The 12040-nt window shown below is 34.0% G+C and overlaps 1 protein-coding gene across 2 annotated transcripts in view; it reads right to left on the bottom strand.

Annotated features, from left to right (window-relative positions):
* Positions 1 to 12040, bottom strand: part of CPEB2 (cytoplasmic polyadenylation element binding protein 2) — a 49514-nt gene that overhangs the window by 20905 nt on the left and 16569 nt on the right. The window contains exons 4-5 of one of the 2 annotated variants that reach the window (XM_054064298.1): positions 6658 to 6708; positions 1296 to 1319 (exon numbers count right to left, since the gene is read on the bottom strand). In XM_054064298.1, coding sequence (XP_053920273.1) covers positions 1296 to 1319; positions 6658 to 6708 — 75 coding nt within the window. The remainder of the gene's footprint in view (positions 1 to 1295; positions 1320 to 6657; positions 6709 to 12040) is intronic. The other variant, XM_054064299.1, reaches the window with a different exon arrangement.

Genomic DNA, 12040 nt, shown 5'->3' with positions numbered 1-12040 from the left:
TGTGCTCAGCTTTTGTGCTATGTTTTAAAAAGCAACACACAATTCATACTTAAGGAAGGTGTCTTTGTACCATGAAAATTATGGTTGTGTTTCTCTATAAGTACTTCTTAAACAATTCCAATTTACAATATACGCATGTATTTAGGAGGAAAAAGTAACCGAAGAATAACCCTCAGAAAGAAGTTTTTTACCCACAGACCAATGTTAAAATTGAAGAACAATGAGAATCTAAGGCTCTTTTCTCAGTACAAATTGAACCACCAGGACATGTTCTGAAGTGATACTGGAGAGATCAGTTTTACTTTAATGTGGGTAGAGGTTGCCAAAGTGAGACTAGCTCCTCAGAGAGCTAAGATGACAGTAGAAGACAATGGATTAACACCTTTACAGTAACATGGTCTATATGGCTCCTAATATTTTTTTCTCCCTCCTTTCCACATTTAAGTGCCTCCCAGATGAAGAGCGCGAAAATGCATTTTGCTAGACTCTTACATTTCTATGATGACTGTGAATTAAAAGGATAAGCCCTTTTAAACACTTGGTTCTTTTTGTTTTAGGACAGTGAAAGAAATTAAGCAGGATCTGCCAGAAGTCATAAAAACACAATTGTACTGTTACATACACATACACTGATCTAGATCATCTTTCCTCTCTGCATCAAGGACACAATGAAATCAATTACGAACCAATGCAGAGGTCACGAGAGTGACACATCAACTTATGCGTGTGTTGTGAATACTGGAAGCTATCAGAGATCTTGATGTTTTTGCTGCATGCTTTACGTGGCCTCTGTAACAACTGCAGGTCACATCCTCATGCAGGTAAGTCAGTATAGCTTTTCCAAGATCATATAAGCATATAATGGCTTAGACTACTGAAATGTGTTTATTGTTTCTAAGAGTTGTCTACCAGATTTCTTGGTAAGTTTACGAAAGGCTTTTTAGTTTTTAGTCTATACACTACCTCTTCTACAGAAGCAAAAGAAGACAAAGTTAGAACTAGCAAACTATACTTTTAAATGGGGCGGCAACTGCAAGCAGTAGCCATTATTATGAACTGAATTATGATTATAACTACTGCTTTAACTGATCAAAGGGTTTGCAATTCAAACTCTAAACACAGAGCAATGATCATAACACCCCAGACTGCACCCCTCCTTCCCTCACATCCTCCATCTTCCCCAAACTAAGACAACATGCAGATAAGCATTTATAATCAACAATCTGAATTAATTGTAATGATCAGTAACAGCTCAATCAGAATTAATTGTACTGAAACAAACAGAAGTGAATTACCTCGTCTTCGCCCATAACTCCTTGCTGCATGCAAACAAAGGACAAATTGTAAAATGTCAAATAACTGTATTATGCCCACATATTAAAATGTTTAAGATACAAATAACTATGTGGGTAAGCAATAAGTAAAAATCTGCATCGGTACTTGCTCCTGATAACTGTAGATGAGAATGCATTAAACTTAAGTCTCACTTAAATACAATACTATTTTACTACTGAATTGACGTTAGCATCAGCCATATAGAGCACACTTTAAAATATTTCAGCATGTCTTTATACTCAACTTCATGTGAATTGTGGATGAATAAACTACGGTAACTTTCTAATTCCTTCTCACAAATGCTATTTCTCTCTTAGACAAGTGTATAAATAACACACGGGGTGCTGAAATTGTAAAAAGGAAAATATTACTTTAAAAAGCATGTAGCAAGCATTAAATTAATCACAGAAACATCCTGGTCCATGGAACAGTTTGTACAGTCCCTTGCAGTGACAATACAAATGCTATAAGCCGTGACCTTCCTTTTTCATGAAAAGACCTAGCAGAAAATTAACCGCAAGGTTTTGTTTGAAACAAAAGACTCCTTGTAGTAGCAAACAAAATCAGGGCACAAGTCACAAGAAACAGCATTGTATCAAAAACACTGCACAAAGGCAAAGCAACAATTTCTGACAGACTGCAAGTAAATCCAAGATTTTCCTAACTTCTGAGTTTTGCAAGATTCTTAAAGAGATCACACTTATAGCTACAGTTCAGAAGATCATACCAACTGCTTCTCTGCCTGAAGGCTAGCAAACCAAAACCAGACAGATTACAAACAGGAAAAACTATTAAGCCATGTGCAATTTCTTAGTTACATTTCCACAAAGTATTTTCTGTTCCTGTTTCACATACTGTGCAAAAGATTTTAATCATTATAGCACTGTAGTTCAATATACAAATAGAGAATGTTACTATAACCCATAATGTTATAGCAACATCTATGAACAAAGATCCTTGCGTCTCAGCAATATTGTTCTGATTTTACTAGGGCTCCATACAAACATCTCTCCTAAAAAGCAACTGTGGTTCTGGGATACTGAAATCTATGCAGCCCCATAAACTCATTGATTCATAAATGTCATTTGCTGTTCTGTTCTCATGTTACTATGTACTTATATCCTGGTGCCTCCTGTTTGCACAGTATTTTTAGTAATTTTTTAGTATTTTTTTTATTTTGTTATTTTGATCTCTTCCTACTAAGAATTCAGTGAATTGCTTATGGAATTCTGAAAATGCCTCTTTTTCACTTCCTTAAAACTGTTCAGATTTTACACAACAGTTATCGTATTTCTGTCCAACTTGAACTCACTTTCAAACTTGTTTTCTTTCATCTGAAATAATTACTATTGATCAGAACAGACTTTGGCTTAAAGTTTTTCACAGACTCCAACTTTACACTACTAAGCCAAACACAAAAGCCCACTCTCCAAAAAGAGACCTGAGTATCTAACCAAGAGGAAACACCTAAATCCAGATGTCCCACATCAAAACAGAATCCACAAAACATAATGTATTCTTCAACATGATTGGTTCTCTCATGAGTTGCTGCTGCTGCACTGGAGTAGTGGCTGAACTTCAGAATTTATTTTCCTCTGAAGTCGGGCACCTACAAGACACACAGTCCTATGTCACTGTGCAGCATGCACCAATCTTTTCTGACTCTTGGCCAAAGTGACTCCCACCATAGCATTAGTGTCACTAAGCCCTTGTCTAACCCCCCAGTATGTCTTTTTTTTTTTTAATTTTCTTCCACAAATAAAACTAAAATAATCAGGAGAAATTGAAGTGCATCACATCCGTACCAATGACCGCAGTGCCACATTCTCTCTGAAAGAATAATATATAAATGTATATGAATAAACATCTTCTGGCACAAGCCTTAGGAATTTCTCTTCTCAACTGCCACTTCTGCTCATCAAACCAGCTCAGCTATTTTCTCATGTTTTCATAGTTAAGATGAACCAATATGCATAAAAATATTTTGGTATGGAAAGCCCAAACTGTTTTGCTTCATGCACTTAAAAATAAATAACAGTAATTTTAAGGAAAAACACAAAAGGGTTATTAAAATTCTAAAGAAACCACAATGAGATTCAACTTAATAGGGTAGTTGCTACAGTACATATATATGGCAATTACAGCAATGTATCTAAATTATCTGTGTATTCTTTGCTTTAGCAAAACAATGAAATCAAAGAAAATGACAAAATAACTGTACTTGATCTTGTCACACTATTTACTTTACTTGTCTGGCAAACCTCCTTCCCTGATATTTATCTGTCTTGTCCATTTAGACTGCAAATAAGTTGGGGCAGGGCTTTTCTGCTACTTCACATCTAGAAAAATACAATCCCATTCTTACACAATCTATAGGAATTGCCACAATAAATGTGATCATTAATAACAAAACGTGTGGGTTTGCAAATCTTGTTATTTCTTCCTATTTTTATCCAGACTTTTAAGACTGTGGTGGTTATACTATAGGTAAGTTTTTTTAATAAGTACAGAGTCCTACCATTACTACAAACACGATGTTAAAGCAAACATATTCTAACTTTACGTAACTTCAGTGTTTTAATCTCTCTACACTAGTTTTATATAAACTTCCTTTCAAAGGCCAGATACTACTTATGAAAACAGTTCCACCAAATCAAATTTTTGGTATGCTACAAGCAATGAGATTATTATTTCTGAAGACTAGACTCCATCAGAAATATTTCTGTATTTATTAAAATAACATCTGCATAATATTTTACACCTTTAAAAGCACATACGCTTACAGAACACATGGTCTGTATAAATATAAACATTATATATTTCACTATAGACTTAGCTATACATATGGTTTGTATGTATGTATTTAATACACACATTTACCTAACTAGTGCACGTGTTCAGACAAATAATTGCACAGGACACAGCCTTATGGGAAAGGCCAGACACTACAGGCAAATAATTACTTTAAAACAACAGAAAAAAGGAGAGATTAAACTTTCCTTCCTGAACTTGTTAATTTGTGGTTTTTTTTTTTTTACCTTTTAGTCTATAAGCTGGATATCTTAATCAGTCAAAAACTCTGAAAGATTTCAAATGAGTGAAGAAGCACAAATGATATATTTTTATTCTAGAAAATATAAATTAAGCAACAGGTACAATGATGCCAAATAAAAATGAAGTCAAATACCATTGGAAGCTTCCAATATTAAGAGTGCTGTAAGTACAACAAAGATATTTCTTAATAGTTAAACCCTTCTGTTTCTATATCTCTGAAGTTGCATACTAGTAAGGCTTAACAGGACCCTTTCTGCAACTTAAACTCAGGTCAGAGGTAGAAATAAAAGATAGAAGTAAATACACTTTTTGTGCATGTTTATCTAACATCAATACAATATAACTTCGTACACTATGTGAGCACTGCTATCACACAAATAGTAATTGTACAACTTGTATTTTATTCAGACATATATTTCAAATATATACCAGAGATCAAATATGTACATGTTATAAATAACTGAACTGAGCTGAATTAAAGATATTATGTTGTGTAACAGGAAAAACTACTAGGCAAGCTGCCCTTATTTAGGGAGAACTATAAAATTTATGATAGAAAGTAAGATAAAATACCATGTCACCAACATTCACGATTTAATAATCAAATGATGACACCGAATTAATGAAGCCTTTTTCATTAATACTTATTTATCATTTAAAAGAATCCATATTCCTGTATAGAACTTTAGTAACTTGTTTGAACTAAACCACCTTTTTTTTTAGAAGCACAGCCAGCTATAGTATCTTTAAGATGGACTCCCTTGCCAAACTAATAAAATACTTAATTACATTTCAATAACCATTAATAAAAAATCAACACATTAAACTACCAAAGTGGAGAACCCTATAACGGGGAAAACACCCCAACAAGCTGGACTCCTGAATTATTCCTTGGCTACAAAAAGGTTCTCTCTAAGCTGACAATTAAAAGCATACTCAGGTAAACCCATTCTGAAATATCTTTTTTCGACTTTTGAGGGAAAACAGCCATTAAAAATGCATTGCCTTTTTTTTTAACAGCTTGAGCTGAAACATGTATAATTATCAGATATATAAGTTATTAAAACACAAATCAGCTCTCCTTTGATTCATTTAATTAAAATAATGAAAACTGTAACTAGTAAGTAAAGTTCAGTAAGTACACTTCAAATGAGCTGGAAAAGATCTATCACTTGAAAAAAACCCCTATATCTAAAACTAAGTTTTATATGGTAGTGCTTAGTCTTAAAAGGGTTGAAGAATTCCAGTTTCGCTCACGTCAGAACCTTTCCGGGGTCCAGAGATACCAGTTCACTAAAATCAAGCCAACTAAAATCCAGTGAGGGTCATGATCTAGTGTTAAGTATTACAACACACATAGGTGGGCCCAAGATCCTTAAAAATGGTGCTTTTCTTTCATGAAGGTCTGCTCCTCCTTGTAGCAACTACAACAGTTACTGAGAAAGCAAGGGAGAACTGCGAGTCTCTGGATTACCAATGCTCCTCTTCTTTATTCCTCCCTCCAAGGCATTAATTACAGGATACAGAGAAATGTTAGCTTGAATCCACTTAAGCACAGAAGGAAACCGAAGACTACAATTTTTTCTAATATACAGAAGCTGTGGCATTAAAGCTTTAATTTTTCCCAATGTAGAAAACATTTGTGTGCAACCCCCCTGATTTATTATTGACTTATGATGGATTATCAAGTTCTGCTTTCTTCTTTAGCCTTGAACAAAGGCTAAAGTTCATGCCTTCACCAAGGAGCAGATGTTCATGAAGTCTGACCTACTGGGAAAGGAACGTGAACATGAACTCTAACTTCAGCCTACTCTGCAGTTAGAAACATATTTGAAAAAATCACTTCCAAAATACTCAACAAAAATAAAATGTTATTGCACATAAGCGTAACGGAAAGTACCTAGCTCACTCTTTATTTAGACAAGATAGAAACCCATGCCTTTCTGGCCTTATCTTCCCAATTCCTGTTCCTGTGTAATAGATTTCTAGCACATCTTTGGAGAACACACCACTGGTTTGCTTGAGAACAAAAAAAGAACAGTGCATGCTTAGAAGCATTTCAGATTTCAAATAAGCTAGATATAATGAAAGGCTGTTGCAAGATTAGCTCTCGTCATTTGACTCTGAAAAATGGCAACAGTCCCATCAGTGTTGAAGACTAGAGGCAAGTAATTCAATAACAGAATATAATAGTATAATTTTATACCAACATGTCAGATTTAAACTAAGCTGGAGATAATTAGAAACTGTTATAAGATTAGCACTTACCATTTAACATCAGAAGATTGTCAGTCCCTGGATGTGGATAACTCAAGCGACCTTAAAAAAAAAAAAACAAAATCAAAGAACAAAACAAAACAAATGCAATGGGTTTAGCTATTATGTTGGAAAAAATAATGAAAAAAAAAATCACAGCTTAGAATTTAAATATAAACTATATTTCCAGTTTGCCTAAGGGAAATAAAGAGCTAATATTTAACTCCAAGCACATTAACCAACAATACCCTTGACCCAAGTTAAAGCTGACAAGAACAGACTTCTTAACCTTAATTCTCTGGTCATAAGATCTGCAATGTGCTTTAGGATCAGCTCCAATAGGATAAAGCCACTTTTTGTTTCATGACACCCAGAAATAGTGCTGACTGCTTTAGTCTTCTCTTTCATAGTGATTGTGAATAACTGTGCTATGCATATTGCTTGACAGAGCGGCATTTCTACAGTTCAGTGCTTCTCTATGGAATCAATTTAAGAAAAATCATATTAATAGGAATTAGGCATTGAAATTATACTAACCAATTTATGACTGTATCTTCGTCTATTACATACAACCATCATATGTGATATTTTTAAGTAAGTCTGGCAAAAATAGAGTACTGGTTTATAGAATAAAAAAAATCAAACAATAAGATAGGTAACATTTTCAACATTTCATATTAAATAAAAATTAAGTGAAAACCTTACATTCCAACATTAGAATTTTTAAAGTATTGCATTTTACTACACTGGTGCATAGTATACTTTTAGTAGTTAAGTGAATGGTTTAAAATGCACAGCTGAAGTGTCTCTTCACTACAAATTCCTTCTTATGAAGGGAGATGTTTTCTGTCTGCAGAAAGCTGCAAACACACCAGTAGTGCACACTGACCCTAGAGAGACATTTACAATAGCCGCTGTGTTCAGAAGAAGTGGGCTTTGACATGCAAAAACCTGAGTTTCCTTCTATCTTGCTATTCAAACATAATTGCTTGTTTATAATCCGTAAGCATATATATAAAAACAATACTGTAACTTAACTATTTAAATCTTCTGGAAGAAATAAGAATATTTGTGGAGGCATAAGGGAGAGGAATCCGATCTGGAAGCAATGGGTGTTTGTAACTCACACCTGCTTAAAGGGGAATATATATGCAGATGGCTTGCAAGACACAAGTATTAGTAAGACACTATCATACCCTAATAAGGTTCACTCTTTCTAAAGAGAAACACAGAGAAAAAAATTAAAAAAAGACAGAAAACCAAATCAGCAATCCATGTATTACTGTATTCGAACAAGTCCTATCACACACTGTGTCCCGTCCCCCCCCCCAGTGAATCCACCATGTGGTTAGCAGCAAGACTGGAAATTCCTCACAATAGTAGTTCCACATCAAGGGACACCTTTAGGGTTAAATAGTAAAAAAAAAAAAAAAATTCTGAAAATTTGTTAATGTGTTTAAGTTTTGCTCTTTCCCTTTAGGAAACCAACATAACTATCTACCAAAAAAGTAGAAAAAAATTATACATTACAAACTTTACAGTCAATACTTCAAAATAGCAAGATTAAGATAATTTAGGATGTTTTATTCAGCCTTATTATTTACAGGTATTGTAGCAAAAAGATTTTTTTAGTACCACATACTATTTCTCTTCCTGCATATTTCATTATTGTAAGAGTGGAAGGTATTAGAACACCTGCAGATTAGGTAGGAACAATTTGCTTTGCTCTTCATGTCCCTTATCTTCAAGATATCCAGTTTTAATATACAAGCCATTTTTTCTGTCATGCTGGACATTTACAGGTGTACCTAATGTTTCCTGGAACTATAACTACTCTGACCTACTAGCAATGCATGCTGGTGTAATAGGAAAAGAATTAGGAGCAAGGCAGCCTTAAATTGCTGTCTGGAAGCTGCCACTGAATTGCTCAGCCTGGTGTACAACATATCAGTTCGCTTTTCATCTTAGTTCTTTGCTCTATAAGCACAATGCTCATTTGCCTAATAACAAGGATTTTACAAAATTATTTACTGTCACCATCACATTTATATACGGTGCTACAGAAATACTGGCAACAGCATGAGCTGTTTCTTGCAAACCAGAATGTGTTCTCTCCCGAGAATAACAATGGAAATTGTGAGAAATTATTATGTCATCTTGAACCTCCTCAAGTCAGTGGTGACAGTCTTTCTCCGTGTCTGTATACATTTATCTTTTCCTATTCAGCAAGGGAGACAAAAGATACATTTTTCTGTAATTACTACAGAAAGAGAGGTCAGATTTAAGGCCTACCAGGAGAGAGAAGCCCAGCAGTGTCAACACCTGGGGAGGAAAACTAGTTTAGAATGATTTGAGGGTTAGAAAGGAAATTGAGTAACACAGTATTCAGTATATGTACAGCTAATACTTTTAAGTCTTATTTACGTGGCTATTTCAATGAAATCTTATCTTGAATTACTGCATTCTTGTGAACTTAATACTTGTATTTACTACCTTGTCTAGTACTAGGCCTTACAATGTTAAAAAAATTAACATACAGGATTTGCTTACTTTTTCAAAATACAAGCACTACTATTTGTTACTCTAGCTTAGGTTCTTATCCCTCAGACTAATCTGAAGCTAAATGCATGTTTCTAGCATGTCCACCTGAATTTAATGATATACACAAATTCAAAACACCTCATGTGTGGAACTCACTGCAACATCAATCTTCTTACACAGAGCTCAGATTACACCATTTTTAACAGATTATTCTAGTTAAATGGACATATCTAATATTAAACCTCACTTAAGATAGCAGTATACAAAATACAGAACATGGAAGCACCATCTTATAACAATTTACTTCGCTTCTACTGTATATTCTTTCTAGTCAGCTATTTTCACTGCACGTTGTTCAGTGTGTTTAAAAAAAAGTACCATTTTAAGAACTGTCCTCACCACAAATCCTATGTAATCCCATCCTACTTTAATGTCAGTAATCCAGAATCATATAAACCATTCAATTCTAGCAATTCCAGTGGGCTCTGTCCACTTAAAAAGATTTTAATATATAAAAATGTTTTATTAGTTTAAAATCAAACTTCAAATCAGAGAATATCTAATATTTAAATAATACCTATTCAATTTCCAAGAAATGAAAAGTACTTATTACACTGACTACAGATTTTAGGTCTACAGCATCTAAAATTAGTGAAATGCTGCTATCTGGAACAAACACAATGCCTAATATTACAGTATTTTATCAAAGTGTCATATTATAGAAATTTTCTCTGTGCAAACCTGAACTTGCAACTTCATCACATTACTATTAATTAGTAATTGTCATGTATTATGGCTAAATTCAAAATAGCATTGCTAAGGAGAAGCAGGTGTGTTTGACATTCCTTATACAAGTAGAGTTCTATGAAATCCATCCCCCTCTTCCTTATTTAAGCGTGATTAACACTAGCAGAACTGCCTGGTCTGTACTTCTTACACCATATTCTTCCAGAAGCACAGAAAAAAAAAAAAGAGCTTGCAAATACATTTTGGGCAGTGTATGGTCTGTACTTCTTACACCATATTCTTCCAGAAGCACAGAAAAAAAAAGAAAAGAGCTTGCAAATACATTTTGGGCAGTGTATCCACTAAATACAGATAAAAATCATGGGTAAAGAGTAACAAACTTAGTTTTAACTACATTTCTGTAAATTCATGTTACTAATATGGGCAACGGAAGCTTTTTTTTGTACGATTCTCAGCGTACAGATGTTGTGCTTACTGATTTTTCATTTTAAGGGAAATTCACATCTGCTTTGAGAAAGGCATACTTTCTATTCATGTTTAACTAAACTGTTAAAGGAATCACCATATATTAAAACATTTGGGATAGATATGATTGATGACTGTTTTAAACACTGCTGAGTCACAGTTTCACAAATTTGATATTTCATATGTACTCTCCCCTTTTTTTAAAGGCCTTAAATTCCTTTCCCATCTTCATTTTTTCAAGAGATTCTCTGATTAGAAGACAAGAATCTTCCACAGTAACCACTTTTCCTAAACTATTTTAACAGACCAGGGAATCGTAGAGGATTGCAGCAGTTTCAGAAAGCTCAGTTTTTCAATCAGCGTAGTTAAGGCAACAGCACAAACCCATGTTTGGACACCACCTAGTTACAGAAAGCCTGGATACTATACTTTTTCAAATGCTTGTGTAAGAATTATGTAAGTCATAATGAGGCCAAATGCGTCTTCTCTGACAGTCGATCTATCTAGGCAATTCAGTCTATCAGTCTGAAATATATTCATCACAGAAAGTTTGTGACACCTGTACGTGCCATTTCAGAGCCTTTTATATGACTAAATGCAAAGTTTTTCCCTTCACACTTTTTCCGTTCAGCCTTAGAAACACTTTTCTGAGCACAGTTTCAATTACTCTAGGAGGCAATTGCATAACTATAAACTTTAGAACTTCAAAACACGAAATATAAACCAAATTTTTTTTGAAAACAAAAGTTACCATAGGGAAACAAAGTGAATGTTCTCTACTGTGTTGCTGAGTCACCAATGCTCTTCTTTTTACTTCAGAGCATGCGCCAGCAGGTTGCTTTTAAAAGACAGATGTGTAACAGCTAAAAAGCTCAACTAAACAAATTTGAAAGGGAAAAAGAAAAAAGCAAGACAGACTTCTATGTATATCAAGTTACATTTCCCCCACGCAAGCTAAGTAAGAGTTTTACTTTTATTAATTCCTAGCTATAAAAAAAATAAATTTATGTAACTTTCCTAAAAAAATTGTTTTGCCCCTCACAAACAAGTGTTTCTTGTTACTCCCAGTAATAGAGCTATGGCTAATACAAATTCTGTATTACTTTATATCTAGCTTGCAGAGCTATACAAGACTTGGTCAGGAAATAGAAATGAATTATAAATTGAATACAGTATCCATACTCTTCCCTTACACAAGCCCATAAATTACACGGAAAATACCAGTCTTCACTAGAAGGATGTTTAAAACAGTAGACAGATTCCATTAAAATGTCTACGCCTCAATTCTAACACATATTCCATGCAAAATATAACCATTTCTTCTAACATTTTTCCATAATTTGTTTTAGCCCAAGTGTATTTGATTTCCTTTTTTCAGAAGGTGTAGAATCCAAGTTTTCTACATCAAGAAACATTGGTATTTGGGGGAGGAACAGGGAAAAAAAAAATCCAAGTACACAAGAGAGATGTCTGCAAAAGAATTACACTACCAATATGCACGTATTCCAGCTATCAATATTGTAATTGAACTTCTCTCAAAATATTTATGACCCATTCGAAAAACGAAAGTGTATTTAAGAAAAATGATGTAAAACCAAATTAAATTACTTTAACTTTTATTAATTTTAACTTTAGTCTATAT

This window comes from Cuculus canorus, chromosome 4 (genome assembly GCF_017976375.1).
Source record: "Cuculus canorus isolate bCucCan1 chromosome 4, bCucCan1.pri, whole genome shotgun sequence".
Lineage (NCBI taxonomy): Eukaryota > Metazoa > Chordata > Aves > Cuculiformes > Cuculidae > Cuculus > Cuculus canorus.
Note: the sequence above shows the minus strand (reverse complement) of the source record. Positions and strands in the feature narration are given on the sequence as shown.